The following is a 19,795-nucleotide window of genomic DNA, read 5'->3' on the forward strand; positions in this document are numbered from 1 at the left end:
TACAATAAGAGCAGTGTTTAGAGGCAATATTCAAAAACATGGTGTCACTCTCCAGAGGGGTAAGCATCATCCTTTATGGACATCGACAAAATGATGTTCGCACTGTCTAAGCCTGTGCTCTCTGGTTGACTCGGAGTGTCAAACCTTTGCTATTTCCAAGTTCAATAATTGGTATAACAAGAGTTCTGGTTCAGTGTGTGCTTCCCACTGTGTACTCAACTACTTGGTGTGTTTTGTGTTGCAAAGGGCTGGAAGATCTCTTTTGTAATGTAAGCAGCTCATTGAGTTTCTTGACAGAAAAGGCACATACACACACACACAGGCACACACACACACAGAATTTGCAATCCTTTAAAAACTTTGTGACCTGAATATATTCCCTGCATTATGTTTCCTTGGTGGTGGCACTATAAGCTGGCGTTTTGCTGTAGTCAGCACTAAATGATGGATGTCAAAACACAGTTGATGCATTATGCATATAGCATTACAGATTTAAGGTGTTTACTTGTCACTTTGAGGAAATGCAAAAATGTGAAGTCATGTGAATTCATACTCCTGTCACTTGCACTTGTATTTCATGGTTCTGAGCCACGCCATTTCCGATAAAAGGTTTTCCGGATCCACTTCACCAATTTTATCGTAACAAAATGAACAACATATAAAATTTATGTGTGCCCGTTGATGGAGGGATGTGAATGCTAAATATGTCGTAGCTGACCCCTAAAAGCACAGTATCCATGTTGCAATTTTTAGGCAGGCGCCTTGTTCACTTACTCTCCTCTCCCTCTTCCACCACTTCCTTTTTTTCTGTCAATCCACACATTTGAATGACACAGAAAGTGCACATCAACAACTTCTTGCTGAGTGAGCTGACAAGCACTATGTATAATGGTATTGATACAGCGTTCCAGGTCATGTCCTCGTGCTTATGATACCCTTGTAGTAGGACCACTTAAGAAACTTTACTTGGTGTGTATTTTTCTTTACCTAGATAATAATGGAAAATAAATGTGCTCTGTCAATCTGTATTTGCTGTGGTGTTCAGGTTTCACGCCTCCTGGAATGGACAGGTCATCTCCAGACAGCAGTCCAGTACATGGCTTTGTGCGGCAGGCTTCCGTCACCACCGGATCCAACATCCCCATCATCACAGAACTAGGTAAAACTGTTTACACCCACCTTGAATGCAAACATTGCATGCCATACCCAGTAACCTCAGATCAACTCATTATTCATTTGCCGACATAGGCACATAGAGCTGATAATCAAAGACTTTCATGCTGCTACCAAAAGTTCCAACTCATTCAAGGTCAAATGGACTTAGGAATGTGTCATGTGGAATTTTTGTTCACCTTCATGGTGTCAGTAGCTTTGCCCAACTCAAGTTCATATTCGTATGTGAATTATTGGATCTGACTAGCTTTTGTCAAGTGATGATAATGTTAGCTTGTGGGGACAGGAACATATCGTTGCTCTGCGGACAATGTGGACTGCTGTAACTTGAGGATGTCAGGCAGGCATTTTAAAGACTGTAGCTACATCTCCTGCATCACTAATGCACAAGAGAAACTCTGCCTGATGGAGAGGGTGAGAAAGGGGAAAAAAAAAGGCAAGAGAGTGAAAAGGTAGAGGGGAAAAAAACTGCCTTGGTTGCAAAATGGGTCCATTTATTAATAACAATGGCAGTGGCTGTATTCCCACTGGTGGTGGGGACTCATGAAACTTTCAGATCTCTGAGGGGCCTTCTAAAGCACCAGAGACTGGCTACTCTGTCTCCCCTGACCCAATTAGGGAGCAATGGAGCATGAGGCCAGCTAAGAAAAGGCCAGAAAGAGAAAGGAGCTACCTAATGTTACTTGTAACCGGGCCAGCCATTACCTGTGGAGAGGCTCTCCCATTAGACTGCTGACCGCATACGTAATCATCAAAACTAGATGCTAGCTTTGTTGGAGTCATTGGTTTCTGCCCAGGACTCGAATTCACCCCGCTAGAAGCTTCAGTGTTGTTCCTCTGCTCGCCCCAAGCTAGAGAATTTTACAGCTACCGCAACACTAGATGTGATAACATTGTCCTTCAGGAAAGGAAGGAGTAAGAGTATACAGAGGAGAGAGTGGCTGCATGTCTCACTGGAACCATATACTGTAATTACATTGTCATATGTTCAGTTTACAGTGCCAGGAGCAGATTAAAGTCAAGTTGAAACATAAAAACACGCCTCATCTGAGTTGCATGATCAATTTTGTGGTGCGGCGTGTGAAGTAGGTGTGTTTATGGATAAGACCTTGTTTATCCCTTTCACTGTCTTACCGTGAAATAATTTATTGTTGTTGTGGTGGTATGGCCGTTCGACAGCTCTGGCTTTGTATCTACGGTGCACTCTAATCCAGGGTGCTTTACTTTTAGATACCGGACAACCATGAATGTCTCAGAGTAATTCCGGAGATGACACGAGTAGTCTGAGACAGCGAAAATGCCTTTATTGCAGTCTTTGAAACTGTTTCAATAACGACACCATCTCTTCCCCCTCTCTGCACTGTCTCATCACCATTAGCTAAACCTGGCAAACTACTGCCATTGGTTTCACTCAGTCAGGAAAAAAAAAGTGGAACCAACATACAAATGATAACAGAGCTGGGTAAGCTGAGCCTTTGTCCTCTGCTGCCGTTCGTTCCCTCGCTCCGCCGCTCTGCTCCTCATCAGCTTGTCTTGATTTATCTGGCTGCAGTCAAGGCCCTCGCTGCTCCCATGGCTTCACTTTGAACACATTTTTATTCTTCATTCTGGTTGAAATTGACTGTCTTGTTTTGGCCCCTTTTTAATGATTTTTTTTTTCTTTTTGGGGTTGTTTTTTTTTTTTTCCTCCAGTTGTGTTTGCAGAGCATCACTAGGCCTTTGATCATGCTCAGTCTGTCCTTGTGGCTGTTTTCATAGCAACACCCCTCCTGCCCCTCAACCCCCCTAGTCCTCCTCCTCCTCCACTCACACGCACACACACACACGCACACCCCCCCCCCCCCCAATTCACTCCTTTGGCCCACGCCCGTTTGCATCAGCCCCTTGTCTCTTTGACTGACATTTCTGTTCCACAGCACACAGGAAGCCTGGGAAGAAATCAGATTTCAAAAACAAAAAAAAAAATCTCAAGATCAAACCATCTTTTAAGCTGTTTATTTATTTTTTAAATTTATTTTCCAGTTTCTTTATTTCTCCTCCAGACCGTATCTCTGAAGCACAGATATCGGAGGAGTCAAACAAAAACTTGGGTGATGGGTGATGCTCGTTTTTCAAGTTATGCTGGTTCTTAGACCCTTCACTGCCCACTGCTGCTAGAAATACAATCTGAGGAAAAAGACAGGCGCTATAGAGAGTACTTGGTTGAAGTACCAAGTATATTATTGTTTTTATTTTGTTCCACTAATTATGCTCTACATGTGAAACCAAAAAAATCTTATTATTTCAGCTTTGGGTTCTTACTTTGCCATTTAGTTCATTCATTGGGCCTGATATTTGTCATTAATCTTGAGATTCAAAAAAGTGTGCTGTTATCTGGAATTTATTTGACTTTCAGGGCACAGGTAAATATTTGAGATACATATCTCTGAAAGTGATGATGTGACAAACACATTTATCAAGAAAAACTCTGAAAAACATAGCATGACTTTATAAGTGCATGGATTTCTAATGTTATAGTAGCCATTGTTGAAGTCTCACTTTTTATCACATTTACCGGATACATTAAGAATTACCTGTATGCTGTTTATCTCTATAAAAATATTCATATTTTATTTTTACGCAGGCTTCACAGTACACAGACTGGTCACTGTCTCTTGACAGAGAATTTATCTGTTTGTGTGTGTTACAATATATACAGTATACTGTATATGTAGTTTTGTATTGCAGTAATTTAAGATCAAGACACAGTGGCTACTGAGGTACTAATGGAGAATAGATATATGACTGATTCATAACTGGGGACTTCTGCAATGGTTATCACTGTGTATGCATAATGTACTTCAATATTTTCTCCTTAAATTGTGGTTTGTATAAATGTATGAAATGCACCCTGCATGTGATAAACTGTAGATTTAATATTCAAATTTCTAAAAAAAAAAAAAAAAAAAGCTTTTTGATAAAGTTAAAAACCTTTTTTTTCACCTTCCAAACAATGATACAGTACATGGATAGAAGGATAGAAAATTACAGATAACATATTTACTGTATTTTTAACCTACAGTATTTTAGGGCCAATCAAAAAATCATGTCAATTGTTTGGAGAAGAAATTACGTTCATGTTTAGTGTTGTGGTTAAAAATAAGTGCAACTGTAAGACTGCAAAATAAAGAAGCAAAATATAATGTGCATCTAATTTTACATTATATTATAAGCTCAAACCTTAAATCGATACCTATATACCTGAGATTTATCTGTTGCATTAGCATGACTTATCCAAATCTTTTCAAATGTAACTTAAAGACACAAATAACTAAAATCTTTCTTTATTTTTGAACTCTCAGGTGTGTTGGTGTCTGTGTGTGTGTTTGTGCTCATTCCTCCTCACAGCTCCCTGTCTCTAACTCAGCTGTGTTTCTCCTCTCTCAGTGAACGACTCAAACGTTCAGTTCCTGGACCAAGATGATGATGACGACCCAGACACAGAGCTGTACCTCACTCAGCCCTTCGCCTGCGGCACTGCCTTCGCTGTCAGTGTACTCGACTCCCTGATGAGCGCGGTGAGTCTTCAAACGCGCTGTACACTCACTGTGGTGGTAGAATGTTTTCCAAAACCGATTATCACTTTGTGGAATTGTACATTTTCCAACATGTTTTATAATTTAGGTTTTCAGTTTATTTTGTGTTTGGTTGCTCTTACACAGTAACTGAATTTCAAAAAGAGAACATTTCACAAAAAGTACATGGGGATACTTGGCCCACTGGGTAATGATTGCATGTTGTTGCACTGGTAGAGACTGTTGGGTGAGGGAAAGAGTTAAGAAACTTGGTGAGTCAGACTTGAAAAATGGACCTTAGAAAACTTTAAAAGGTCAGAATGCAGAGAATTTTTTGGTTTTCTTTCACTTCTTTGGTGGTCATGACTGTACTATCAGATATATTACTCATGTATTTCACATTCAATCAGAAACATATTTCCAAATAGTACATTATCTGGTTAGAAAAGAAAGTAATTTTTAAATTAAAGAGAAGATTATCTCATGAACAATATAGACTTTGCAGTTGGTGTAATTCAGAAATGCTTTCTCAGTAGAGAAAAAATGGGGTATGTATAGTGATAAGTTTCAGTAGATGGACAGTTTGGGCATTTCAAGTAGACAGAAGTTGGTAAATGAAATGGTTCAGTACATTGATCAGACATGCCTGCCAGCTGCACTGACATCAAAAGGAGAATTGTTGGTCGTCACTCCTCATCTTAAGTATTATGAATTCAACTTTCAAGAGCCTTATTAGGTCTTTAAACAAAGTAAGTGTTGAAGTTTAGCGTAGCACTTGACTGTAACAGGCCAAAGAAACAGTCTTTCATCTTTTGACAATGTCACCGCTGCACCAAAGATAAGATAAAGGAAGAGGTAGGGGAAGAAAATCCCCTTCTACACCTCATCCCCCCCCACCCCTTCTCATGACAAACTGTATTTTTCCCCTTTGGTGCTGTGATGGCTTAATTCCAGCAGCCCTCTCGTTGAGTGAGGGGTTAGAGGGGTGTGCAGAGCTGAGTTGAGCAGGGAGTAGAGCAGGCGTCAGCTGTAGTCTGGCACTGGTCAGAGGTGAAGCTAGCTAATGGACAGTGCTCATCCATCATGAGGCTCTGCAGGCCTGTCAGGGGCCCGGAGAGAGGAGCTGCCACTCTGGCCCGGCTGCCGAGTGACATCGGCTGTCTTCACATGCGGCAAAAACAGGTCCTGATCGGCTTGAAGGACAAGAGAACCTGACACCTACAGAGCGCAGTCAAATCGTTGTTTCAGAAGGGAAAAAAGACATACAATGCACAGAACAGTGTTCAGAGAGGAGAGAATAGTGTTGTATTGAAGTATATCTGTTTCATTTAAAGAGCTGATCCCACATTTGATCATCAGGTGTTATTTGACTATGTTTATCTCAAATTTGACAAATGACGTTTAACCTAATAAGACTATGTTTTGCAGTGAATAATTAAAAGGATCAGTTCACCCAAATTATAAAAGCAAATAGTTTTGTTTTTTTCCCCAGATTTTTAGCTATTGTCTTTTACATTTCAGCTTTCACCAAATACAATGAATAGAATTTAGTTTGTGGTGTTTAAAAATGAAATTTTTATAAAAATTGTGTTTACTCTGGATAAAATACAGAAAGAGCTGTCAACACATTTCATAGAAACTGTTTCTGCTGTAGAAAGTATTTCCAATGACAACTGTGCGCAGTGACATCTGTGGATAATCCAGAGCAACAGGGATGTTGAGTCTGGAAAGATATGCTGCTGTTGATTTTTTCAAATGTGATTGTTTTGAACACCACAAATAAGAGAGATCTGAAAAAAGATAAGTCAGATCTAAAAATCTAAGCAAATAAAACCAAAACTATGTGCATGTCTAAATATCACTTTAGGCCTTTTTTTGTTTTTATTTTTGTTATTGCAATTTTGGTGAACCAAATCTTTAAATCTGTTGAAATTATAACATCATAAGAGTGGTGCACCAGACAGAAAGTCCTCTGTAATATGTAGATCTGCTTCCTCTCTTCCCAGTCAGTTCTATGTGAAGAGACAAGCTGAGGGTCCACATAACAGGGACTCAACCTTTTTCCCACATCTGCCACCTCTGAACTAATGGCATCTGCTTACAGTTATCCTCCCTCTTCTCCCCAGACATACTTCAACGACAACATCCTCACGCTGATTCGGACGCTGGTCACAGGGGGAGCCACACCAGAGCTTGAGGCTCTGTTGGCTGAGGAGAACGCTCTCAGAGGAGGCTACAGCACACCGCAGACACTGGCTAACAGAGACAGGTGTCGCGTCGCCCAGCTAGCCCTCTACGATGGGCCATTTGCCGACTTGGGGGTAAGTGAATGTTTAAGCAGAGATGACACGTTTTGGCACTACCCAGCAGCACACATCTGGCCGCCTCCGCTCCTCGCGGTCCTTAATCCGATGTGAAGAACAGTGATCACGCAAAGCAGGCCTTAGTGGGTGGAGGGCTTTGGAGAGAACAATGAACACCACCAAGGAAATTCCAAGTTTAATTCGTTCCAACCTTGTTTTCACAGGTTTTTGTCATTGTTATGAAGAACTTCCAATATTGAAGTAATTTGCTCTTTTCTTGAATTAATTATGGCATAATTTTAAAGCATTGCTGATTGCTACAGTCACCATTGCCAACAGCTGGTATTCACTCGCAAGCAGAATATCCTCTGCAATGCAGAACACTGAATTTGCACCACAACTTTACAAAGAATCACATTTACTGCCACTGAACCATATCATCAGGCTGACCTAACACACACGGATGGTGTCTTTGTTCTGTTGTTCATCAGGATGGCGGCTGCTACGGGGATTTATTCTGTAAAGCATTGAAGACGTACAACATGCTGTGTTTTGGAATCTACAGATTAAGAGACGCTCATCTCAGTGTACCGAGCCCGTGTACAAAACGGTACAATATCTGCCTTTGCTCAGTGTTAAAATGAACATTTTATTGTTATAAAATGTCTGATTAGGCTGATGTCCACCATCAAATGCAATTCATATAATAACATGAATTGCATTTGATTCATAACATAGAATTGCCTCTTGTTAAGTACAATATTTTCTATTGTAATGCAAAATAAATCTAGTGTTTTTTTATATTGTTCTTCATTGTCAAAATTCTCTAATTTGTAAACAGATATTAATTGAAGTATATTTTCTGTCTAATTATTAATTTGAATTTTTTGCACACTCATATGTATGTATATACATTTATCCATATTGCTTCTTTAAATATTGTAGTAGTGAAGTTGTTAATTAAGTTAACACAACCCCAAACTCCTTTGCAGTCAATATATGCTTTTCTTTCTTTGATGTATCCTTCACTATTTGCTCTTTCCCAGAAAGGATTGTTAAAGTTTAATCCTCTCTAACATTTTTTTTCTGGGCAGATATGTGATCACAAACCCACCGTATGAGTTTGAGCTGGTGCCCACAGACCTGATCTTCTGCCTCATGCAGTTTGACCACAACGCGGGCCAGTCCCGAACAAGCTTGTCCCACTCTTCCCACTCCTCTCATTCCTCCAGCAAAAAGAGCTCCTCCATCCACTCCATCCCGCCCTCCAACCGGCAGAACCGCAGCAGTAAGACCCGGGAGGCCCGCGACAAACAGAAGTATGTGCACTCACATTAGAGTTTTAGCCTGCATGTTAAGTGTTTTATACCTGTATTCTATAGATGTGTGTGCGTGCGTGTGTGTGTGTGTGCAGACTGTGGTGACACATGCACTGATGAGTACTGTATATTGTGGGATTTGTGTTTTGTTTGTGATTTGTGCTCTGCGTCCATGCCCAGTGTTTGTGCTTTTTCCTCCATAATCATCTGCATGTGGTCTTCACTCTCACATCACAGCAATCACTACATGACATTAACAAATTTAGCGAACTCACTCTGTGGAAAGCCGGGCACATTTGTTATAGTCAAAGACTCTGTGGTATTGTAAACATTAAAAACCACTTGTTTGCCTTTGTGGTTGGAAACAAGTTTACAGTAAAGGCCTCAAACACAGCAAAATGACATGACATAATACAACACACACATCCAATATGTCGTCTACCTGTTGTATCTGTCTTAATATATTAGATGTTTTGTGTCTAACCCTTATATTTGTGAAGTAAATAACTGTTGTTTGTTGAATATTTGTTGATATTTGTGCACATTTTAACAGACATGATGAGTACGCCTCGATCATGGATGTAATGTATTGTGATTTACTTACTGTAGCTGTATTTTTAGTAGTTTATATAAATGGTAGAGCAACATTACTGATACATTGTAACTCATAAGATCATCCCCCATTAGCGGTGTTGATATTTTGTTGCATCTGTACTGCTTTACTGCATGTCCATGTTGGTAGCCCTCTTTAGCAGGCTCTTATTTCCTGTTTTGTTTATAATTACAGTCATAAGATTATTTTAAATTTGGTGAAATAATTTTTAACCTACATGTTATATAATCTTCCTCCAAAATATACACGTTGAATTTAATTTTCATGTGGGAGAATACAGTAACAAAATTTTTAAATCGTGACATATTCTAAAAGCATGCAGATTGGTTACAATCGTACTCTTTCACAAAGATTTACTAAATGATAAATGAAAAGCCCTCAATACATCTTAAAATTAAGATGTATGATATACTGTAGTCGAAATACTGCTGTAAGAAGCTTTAGTTGGACTTGGTAGTCACTTGTCAGTTGTGTATTTGCCTTGTAGACTGTAAATACGACTTACTTACAGTAGATTACTTACCTCTCTTTCTGAAGTGCAACAAGGATGAATAGAATGGGCCAAGGTATGCAAGTTAACGATTCTGCATGACTTAGCAACCTTTACTTGGGGTTCCAGTCATAACTATGTCCTCTGTGGATATTGTTATGACGAGGGGAGTTTGTTTTTATTTACTCTGTTCTTCAGATATGAAGTAAACCATGCCTCAGTTTAAGTTTTGCTTTCATCTGGAAAGCAAAATGTCTGCTGCTGCTCCTGCCTCCTCCCTGCCATGATCAGGACCATCTCCACATTGCATGAGGTTGAGACGAAACCCCCCCCCTTTCTTTGTGCCTTTACCTCACTTGATGATATGAGTTTTCTTTTCCTCCAGACAAATCCTTTTCTCCATTGTTTTTTTTCCCCGTCATTCATCATGCCTTTTTATGATTTCAACTTGAGATGGTTTGCATTGTGTGAGAGGTCTGTGTGTTTGCGCATCTTCCCTCTTATTGAATGCTGTCAGATGACTGTAGCAGATTTTTAGCAGAGTTCATATTTGCGGTCATTGAGTACAGTATGTTGTTATTGTACCAGCATCAGCATAAACCACAGGGTAACATGTTGCCCAACTGTACAAACCCAGATCATAGCTCACATCTAGGTCAGACTGATTCAAATCCCCCTGATGCAGCCAAATTGCTTATTTTTCACAGAACTTTAAGAAAGTGTGTCCAGCCCTGTGCCATCGGTCACACCAAAAAAGTGGGAGGTGTGACCGATTTAAAGTCCAAATTGGAGGGGGATATGAGTCTGTGAGTTTCCTCCTTGTAACCCTGTGCACCTGATATGGTGGTTTGAGGCGACAACACTAAGTTCACCGTATCGGCAGCGGAGAGAGATGGCAGACATCTTGCTTCACCTCAGGCACAATTCTACACATCAAATGCCTTTGCTGTAACACATGGCCCCGCAGCCTTAAGCTTGCTGACACGCACGCACGCACACACAGACATACACACACACACACACACACAGGCCCACACAAATGAATCTCCAAGCCTGCATGTATATGAACACACATTCACACAAGCGCTTGCGCACACACATGCAGACACACACACACACAGAGGTTTGCTCCACATAGCAAAGTTAAAATTTGATATTACAACTTCACCCAAAAGGAAGTGACATGTTGAATGGCATTGCAGATGCCTGTGAAGTGCTGGGAGAGAGTTTACAAACTTCTGACAGCTGGTACACACCCTTCCCTTTCCTCACACCGTGCTCAGAAACAGTGCTCTCATAGCCTACTTAAACATGAAGAGAGTCTCTCCAAAATGACACATCCAACTCTTTAAAATCTCTTCTCTCACATAATGACTGCCAGCATGAGAGCAAGACTTACTATGAAATGTGACTGTTTAGGATATATACTTTGTAAGTTATGAGTTAGCTTTAAGTGTCAGTATCCAAAATACAAAAAAAAAAAAAATTTTTCTAACTCAACACTAGTGGCACCTAGCCATGCATATAGTTACATTTCTTTTGGCCAGGTTTTGATATATCAATCTCAGAGATTTCTACGCAGCTGGATTTGGATCTATTTCTACAGAACAGAATTTGATCTGTGGTGGAAATTGCATTTTTTACATTTTTTTCAAAATCAGCAACAACATTTCTTTCCATGTTCAGACAGAACGTGAAAATTAAACAAATTTGAGAGCTGGAGTGTTTTCTGCTATGTGTTTATTGCCTCAAACAGCTAATGTAACAACTGTACAGACGTTAGTTGTAGCTTGCTAGCAATGTATGCACCAACTGGCGTGTTTGTCATCTCAGAACTCACCAGGAGCTCAAGCTCTTCCCGTTTTTTCCCTCCTTTTTCCATGGTCTCCACACGTTCATGAATTGGAGTCACAAAGCATCGGGATAAGCAAATATTTTTTCAAATTGCACAAATGCATCTTTGCCTCAAGTAATCTTGCGACTGTTCATATGCATTGACTTTATATGCAACAACACTGCGTCTGTAGTTAGGTTCACGTTCCTGTCTGAACACGCCTTTAGTCTGGATAGTCCACAAAACATGCTTTAAAGAGGACGTCTCATGCACATTTCCAGGTCTATATCTATATTCTATATTCTCAGGCTCTACTGGAATATCTTTGCATGATTTACAGTTTAAAAACTCTTAACTTATACTGACACCTTATGCAGACACTCAGTTCAGTATAGAAAACAGCAGAAATAAAAACAGAAATTCCAAAAAGCATATGTTCCCTTTAAAGCTTTAATAAGAACTATTTCGTTGGTAGATAAAAGTTCCTCTAAAATTTGGTGACATGATTTCAAATGCTACGAGCACCATAAACTCAGTTCAGTTCTCCTTCATTGTATTGAGGTGGCAGTATAAATCTCTCTCCGATGGATATCTCAAAAACTGGGAATGAAACCAAAAACTATCTTTGTGGCTAGATATCAGAAGAAAGTGAAACAATGGTTTGTAATTTGGGTGAACTGACCTTGGACTGAACAATGCCTTTATGGTGATTTTTTTGTTCTGTCTAAAATGGATATTTGTTGTTTTGTTTTCTTTAATGAAATTCTTTGTTACACGGTACATTAGAATTCAGACAGATTATATCCATCAACTTACACAGCTGTATTTGAGATAAACAATGCCACCGTGACAACTTCAAATTGATTTGCAACTTCAAATCAGTGCACCAGAACTCAAACTTAAACTGGACCTCACGGTTTGATGCTAATCACAAAGAATGCCATGCAAATCTATCACTTAAACTGAGGCAGTATGGTTGTAAGCAATCCCATGTGACGCACTTTTTCAAACTAACTCTGCTTTTTCTTCTTCCTCTCTCGCCTTCAGAAAAGAAATGGTTTACAGATGAACCGGAAAATGCCTACCCACGGAACATTCAGATCAAGCCCATGAGCACTCACATGGCCAACCAAGTCAACCAATACAAATCCACTAGTAGTCTGATTCCACCAATCAGAGAAGTTGAAGATGAATGCTGAACACCAGGTTTTCTTGCTGACTCACCAGACATCTGTGCGCTCTTTCTGAAGAGATGGGGAAGACATCACCATTGGAGGAATGATGATGATGATGATGATGATGAAAATGATGATAATGATGATGGGGGTGTTGAAGACTGACACATTTCTCTTCACTCATTCTTCTAAACGAGAGTTGGACAGGAACCCAAACTGGAAGGGACCTCCTATGTGTATACCTTTAACGTTACTTCCATGCTCTTGGACATTGTTTTATTTATTAATGTATCCATAGAGATGTACATAATGACAATCAAATAAGGATTGTACAGCCCCTCCCCCCTAGCACTTTTTGGAATTATTTTAAGAGTTGACAAAAAAAAAAAAGAGTACTTCCTGTAATTTGCAATAGTTCACCTCTTCGTGTGACCAGACTCCATGGCTAAGGTGACTGGTTATTGGAGGATGAGGGTTGCAGCGATCATATCATCTCCCAAAGATTCACCCAGATGCGTCACATCAAACCAGCTGGGCTCATCGACTCCACATCTCCTGTCTGCTTCTGTTCTATTTGCACTAAAACTGAACAAGTTACTTTCTGGCAGAACAACTGGAACCGTGAGACCCCTCCACCAGTAAAAATGTCTCCTAGGAGATGAAGGAAGCAAGGAAGGAAGGGAGGAAGGGAGGGAGGGCTGCTTGGCTTTGGAGGCATACTAATCTTGCTTTTAGGTTGTTATACATCATGTCATTGCTTAAGGTTTGCTACTTCACCGTTGACTCGTCATGTTGAGTGAGAGCATTCCAGTCCTGCAGTACAAAGTCATCTTGCAAAACAGTAGTCTAAAACTCAGAGAATGGTGCAGAGTTGGTGTATGCTGGCTGAAAGAAAACCCTGTACCTACATGTCTCCTGCTGATACGTCAGATCATGACGCCTGTGACTGTGTTTCAAGCTCCTATCGCATGATATGTGCCTGAGCCCCCTCTATAACAGATACAGTGCGGTTGATCAACCTGAATACATGAGAAGGACGAAAAACAGCCTACCCTGTCCTTCATGCGTTCAGGACACGCTGTGTGTGTGTGTGTGTGTGCGTGTGTGTGTGTGCGTGTGTGTGTGTGCGTGCGTTGCAGCCACTCGTCCTTCTGGTGTTGCGCTGATCAGTGCCGTCATCCCCCCATCGGCTTGTATGTGATGGTGCACCTTTGAAGGAACAGCATGTGGGATCTTAGCTCTAAAAAAAATAAGTCATGGTAGAAAAACAGTAGAACAGTGTGGAGGGTTTGGATCTACTAACAAAAATAGTATGTTGCATTAAAAAAGCAAACTGAAATCCCCAACTATGATTGAGCCGAGCTAATATCAGCAGCAGCTGCGTGTCCACCGTTAACGCTACGCCGTGAAATCTGCGGCAGAATTGGGATCACGAAGAAGAGTGGTGTATTATCTGAATGTTTTGTCTGTTACAAAAAGCTCATGTCTGAGGAATGAAATGCCACATATTGCATAAAAGTGGGCATTAATGGGTCCTCCTTTGATCAGGGCAACTGCCTGGCACAGGGTTGGCACAGAGGCAATAAAGAGCTTGGATGTTCTCTGTTGCCAATCCAGATGTCACACGCTTGAAAAAACTCTCAGGAGTTAAGCTGCTGTGCTCGGTCTCCTAACATGGGGAAATGCTCAAACATAGTTGGGAGGAAATGCAACAATACCACAGACTTGCTAATAAGGACACAAGAGAGGAACATGTGTTCTTTATGCTAGCCTGTGTGCACATGGTTTGCCACTGATAGATCCAAATCCAGCTGTGATGATAATGAAGGATTGAGGAGGTAGCCTTGTACTCCTAAAACAATACAAATGTGTAGTTGGATTTATACATATAAACATTTTATTTTGTATCCATAAGCATAATCAATTTGTACTTATTTTTATAGACAGGAACCAAGTGAAAAGTACTATAGGAGATAAAGAAAAAACTCAATTAGTATCTTTAATTACAACTACATATCAGTGGATTTTGTGTTTGACTACATCACCATTTATTTCACATCATACTAAAACAAAACGTTATTTTTTTATTCCCCTGCTCCCTCTTTAACAAACTGCATCACTCTGGAGCTAATAAAGCTTAGACTAGCTTGCATTGTGAAGCCACCATCTTCAGCCTGGCAGCTCGGCTCTGTTGAGTGCTTGTAGAAATAAATTTAGGCTCATCCGAAGCCTCTTTTGGTTGGACAGATGAGCCATGTCTACGACTAAATAATGTGTCTGCGACTAAGCATCCCTAGCTGTGAACATGCAGACAGAAAGATAGGTGTAAAGGAGTTATGTATCAGGGGGGTAAATGCTGTATCTAGATGGAGAGCAGATCAGAGTGGTGATAATAATTAGAAGATCATTGAGTCGCTCCCTCTGTGTGCAGGCCAGAACTGAATGACCTTCATTAGATGTGTTTGACCTAAATTAGGTCCCCAGTGTGAAGGAAGAGTGTGTACACTACAGCACAGTGTGCTAGTGATTTCCACTAAATATGATTTCTAATATGACAGGGAGACACTGTTTATTGCAGCGATTCTCCTCTAAAGAGTGTAAAAGAAAAGTATTTATTAAGAAAAAAAAAACAATTTTGGAAAATGGAAAAGAACATAATATTGTGCTAAATATGTTTGTGTAAATTCAACCCATTATATAGACCACATTTCTTTCTCAAACTGAATGATCTGAGCTTCAATGTCCGTCTATTGGGTGTGGTGCAACTATACTGAAGCCTCATACACATTTGTCTTGAAGTGAACTTTTGAACTGTGATTACATCGTTGTCAAACTTTGTAGCAAATAGATTTCTTTTCAGAAAATATGTGAGTAAAATGTATGTATAATTGGGTTGTTAATGGCATACTTGCTAGCCTGAACAATAAGGAACTATTAATATTTGGTAATGGCAATGACTCATTATACATAGAATCGACAAACTGATTGTTATGTTTAAAAAAAAAAAAGAAAAAAAAGACAATATTTTGAAAATGAAAGATCCTGGATTCTCATAGGAATGAGGAGACTATTCAAGTACTGTATGTGACACATGGAGAAGAATTTGATCTAGAAGGATGGAAGGTAGCACCAATTCAGCAAAGGTTATCAAAAGAGAGAACATCCTTAATTTTCCTGTTTTTATTACATTATTACAGGGTTTACATTCCATTTTGTCAGCTTGTCATTATCTGCCACAATCTGTCACAACTGCTCCTTATTTGTTTACAGAGTATTTTTGAGGTAATTAAACATAGCATTGCTCAGAAGTAAAACGGCACATGCTGCAAACTGGCATTAACACAAACTCCTAAAGTAATGCACCACTGGTTTTCATTACACTTGATTACTGTGCTTTTTCTACCTGAGCCGTCATTGTGCAACTCATTCAGGCTGGCATTATTCACAACACTGAGATGTCTCTCCTTCCTACACCTTGTCATACGTCTCTTTTAGATGTTTTTAGGTCTTTGCATTGTATACCTCTAAAGTTTTTAGAGTGTTTTTTGAAGTGCCATGAAAAGTTTAGTTGAGCAAGCATCCTTCAGTCATTCAGGGACACAGACTCACTTTTAGGGAGCTGAGTCCAAGTGTTTTCCACTGTGAAAACGGTGTCTTGTACTGACATGGAGAACATCCAAGCCATCAATGCCTCCATGCCAGTATAGTGCCAGGCAGTGCAGGAGGTCAAGAGGAGGGCCCATATTAAGTCCCACTATAGCGAGAAGTGGCATTCAGGAAGCCGGGGTAAGACAGATGTTGAGCCCCTGGTTGTCAAACCACACATATCGTCTCTGCTGTGTGTTTGGTTACAGGTTATCAGGTTGTGTCATGTAGTGTAGTTAGATATGGATGACTGAAAGATGCACATAGAGGCCCATGTCTGTAACATCAGATGTGTTGTTGTCCACTTAACAAATCAAAGACTATGATGCGTCATACATTACTGTTACAGTATGTTGCATTATTTTTGTTAATCTATTTTTTGCTGTAAAGGATGGATATAATAACTTATTTGCTGGGAATTGTACTAGATATAATAGAATATATAATACTTATGGGGATGGGAGGTGGGTCTCAAGTCTTAATAATACATTAAAATTGCATTCGGCAATTTTTATGTTTTTTTTTTAAGAAAACTTGCAATTTTTGTTAATTTTTGGCTGCCTATCAGTTAAGGAAGAATTCAGGACATTGCTCTTGCGTATCACAGATAGAATTTGTTGGCACATCGTCATTGCAGCAAACAGGAGTTTGACATAGCAGTCTAATTAGTTTTGGATGTGTTCTAGATATGATGGATAAATTGATTATTTGATGGTGCTGAGTTGATCTACCTGACTCTGTCAAATATAATCTGCTGATAAATATACTGTCTTGTACAAAAAGTTTGTACATAGATTGTACATGGTTTCTTTTTGTATTTTCTCAAATTAAAATGGATGTATTTGTGTTCTAAACCTGGAAATTCTCCTCTTTTTTTATTCCAACTGCAAAGACATGTTTTCATCTGTTATTACACTCCCTCAGTCTTGAGGTGGTGGAAAGTGACTAGTACATTCACTCAAGTACTGTACTTAACTTTTACTGGATACTTATACTCCACTACATTTCAGAGGATAGTAATGTACTTTTTTCTCCACAACATTAATTTGAGAGCTATAGTTTGATTTTGCAGATTAAGATTTTACATGCAAAATATATCAATTTTATAGGTTAAACTACCCAACAGTATATGAAATAATTATAAATAGCACCACCTGCTAAAATGTTGAGTGTTAAATGTTGCTGAAATGTCAATACTCTAAGAATAATGATAATACAATAATATAATATATAATTAATATAACTTTTGTCACATCTTAAAAATATACTTCTTTTAGTTTAATAAAATTTTTAGTTTTTACTGATAATACTTTTCTACTTTTACTTGGGTAAGATTTTAAATGCAAGATTTTTACTTGTGGTATTGCTACCTTTTTAAAAAATTTTTTTTAAACATATTTAAAAAAAACTATAACAACTTTTATAACAATTAAATACTACTATATACTGTATATCCTTTATTTAATCAGCTAAAAGTCTCAGAAAGATTAAAATCTCTTTTCCAAGAGAGACCTGGCCAAGAGAGCAGCAAAACATTGTTACAGCAATTAACACAAACAATACAAACAGACAAATACAACTGTCGCACAAACGAATGAACACAATATCCAGTTAATATGCAATACAAGGTCAAGGACAAAAATCCAGTTATGATGCAAAAACAGGTACAATTTACTAAAATGATTTCAGTGAAAATTTAGGAGCAATGACATCTACCAAGAGTGTTATTTTCTCAATGCTTTAAAATTGACTTAAATTCCCCCATAGTAGCTCTGACGATTTCAGGTCCTTCTGTACATTATTCCGGGAAGAAGGGGCAGTGTATATAAAAGCTTTTTGGTCTAGTTGTGTTCTAACTCTGGGGACCAACATCTGTAGAATATCGTGAGAGCGCAGGCCATATCGATTTGGGTCTTTACACATGTATGTACACAGATAAGGAGGAACCAGCCCAAGGAGAGATTTGTATATAAAAACCAACCAATACGAAAGTCTTCAGACATACAGAGTACAGTGGTGTATGAGATTGCCACAGCCAGTGATAAAACATAAAAAAAACATATACAGTGGTATACAATATCCAACTTATTTATGCACTGGTCAGGTGCATTCCTAAAGAGCAGATCACCGTAGTCCAATAAAGGTAAAAAAGTTGCAGAAATCAAGTGTTTCCTTAACTGGAAAGAGAAGCAGGATTTATTCCTAAAAAAGAAATTTCAGCCTGGAAACAAGTTCCAATCAGTAATAATACCTAACGACTAAAGCATCAACTGCAATTAAACTTCAGTAAAAAAAAAAAAACATTCCTAGGTATTATTTTGAATTAATTAATTAATTATTGATTTAACCTTTAATGAGGTAAGTTCTTTTGAGGTTGGATGGGAGACCTGGCCAGGACAGCAGCATAAAATGTTGCTGACAGGACAATACAACCTCTGACACATAAAATAAAACAATACCAACACATTTTAAAATGCTAAGTTTAACACTCAAAAATGTAGCTAATCTGCTTCATCGGGACTGTGTGGGTGCGGTCTGATCAGATTTGATCAGCAGTGGCCTGGCAACCCAAGCAAACAGCCCCACAACTTTCAACAAATTTATATTCAAATATTGCTCAATAGTGATTGGTGCAGGGACATACTGTCTGTGGCATCACCTGTGTGATGTAGGGATGTACATAGTTTGAAGCTATGTACCAGTAACAAGATCACAGATAGAAATACCTGAATTGAAATAATAATAATAAACTGATTAAAAAAATATATATTTACAGAGCCTTTAATAGTAAAGGATCTTTCACCTCTGGAACTAAAAGCTCACTATTTCACTATATTTAGAAACAAAATTTTTAAAAAAGGGGATAAATATCAATGCAGCCACATCACAGCTGAACTGTCACTTTAGCACTTTACAGCGACTATACACAACAGACAGGTACTGTAAAATTGAAATAGACCCACTGCCTGACCTTGACTATCACCAGGGGAAGCCTCGGATGAATCTATATTGTATTTTACCAATCCCCACCCTGCGGAGGGGTCGTGACCCTGCAGTCCAAGTCACACCACCAATCCGCCTTTCCATTAAGCCTGGCATTAGTCTTGATTTACGTTTACTGACATGCTATTAGCTGCTCCATCACTTTCACCTGTCACACTGTCAGTCAGCGGGGATCCACAGTGAGTGGCGGGAATAGAATTTGAATCACATTCTGTCCACATTGGCTCGTATATCTCCACGGAGACGGTGACAGCGGATGAGCAAAGGACATCATACCAGGTATCTGGCTGTGCTGTCATGTCAGCACTGTGGATGTTCATGCATCACATCAGGATGTGTAGCATCTTAATGTGGATTGGGTTCACAGATACAGTTATTCCAGAGGCAAATTATATATTGAGAATGTAATCCTCTTTGCCCTGTTAGAGCTATATGTCTAAGCAAAGCCTGAGTGATGATAAGAATGTCATTCAACAGTGTCAAAGTTAAAGGATTTTTAACCTATATATATAATACATCAATTTTCCAACTGAAATAATCTGCTTCTAGATACACCGCACTAAACAATGTTTCGTCTGTGTCAAGGGTACTGAGATATCTCTTGAGAAACCTTCAAACATCATGAGCAGCACCAATTCTGAGGTGTTATGATGAAGCAGGATGACTTCTGAGACAACGACCCACTC

At 39.2% G+C, this 19,795-nt stretch overlaps 1 protein-coding gene across 8 annotated transcripts in view; it reads left to right on the top strand.

Moving 5' to 3' along the window:
- kcnma1a (potassium large conductance calcium-activated channel, subfamily M, alpha member 1a) overlaps positions 1-16,960 on the top strand; it is a 141,106-nt gene extending 124,146 nt beyond the window's left edge. For 5 of the 8 annotated variants that reach the window (XM_067610262.1, XM_067610256.1, XM_067610255.1 and 2 more), the window contains 6 exons: positions 1,046-1,159; positions 4,600-4,730; positions 6,854-7,048; positions 7,522-7,640; positions 8,125-8,349; positions 12,334-16,960. In XM_067610262.1, the coding sequence (XP_067466363.1) occupies positions 1,046-1,159; positions 4,600-4,730; positions 6,854-7,048; positions 7,522-7,640; positions 8,125-8,349; positions 12,334-12,355 (806 nt within the window). In that variant the 3' untranslated portion in view covers positions 12,356-16,960. Of the gene's footprint in view, positions 1-1,045; positions 1,160-2,551; positions 2,636-4,599; positions 4,731-6,853; positions 7,049-7,521; positions 7,641-8,124; positions 8,350-9,499; positions 9,529-12,333 lie in introns of all 8 variants that reach the window. The other 3 variants (XM_067610259.1, XM_067610260.1, XM_067610261.1) reach the window with 2 other exon arrangements.
- The last annotated feature ends 2,835 nt before the right edge of the window (positions 16,961-19,795 follow it).

Source organism: Thunnus thynnus, chromosome 14 (genome assembly GCF_963924715.1).
Source record: "Thunnus thynnus chromosome 14, fThuThy2.1, whole genome shotgun sequence".
Lineage (NCBI taxonomy): Eukaryota > Metazoa > Chordata > Actinopteri > Scombriformes > Scombridae > Thunnus > Thunnus thynnus.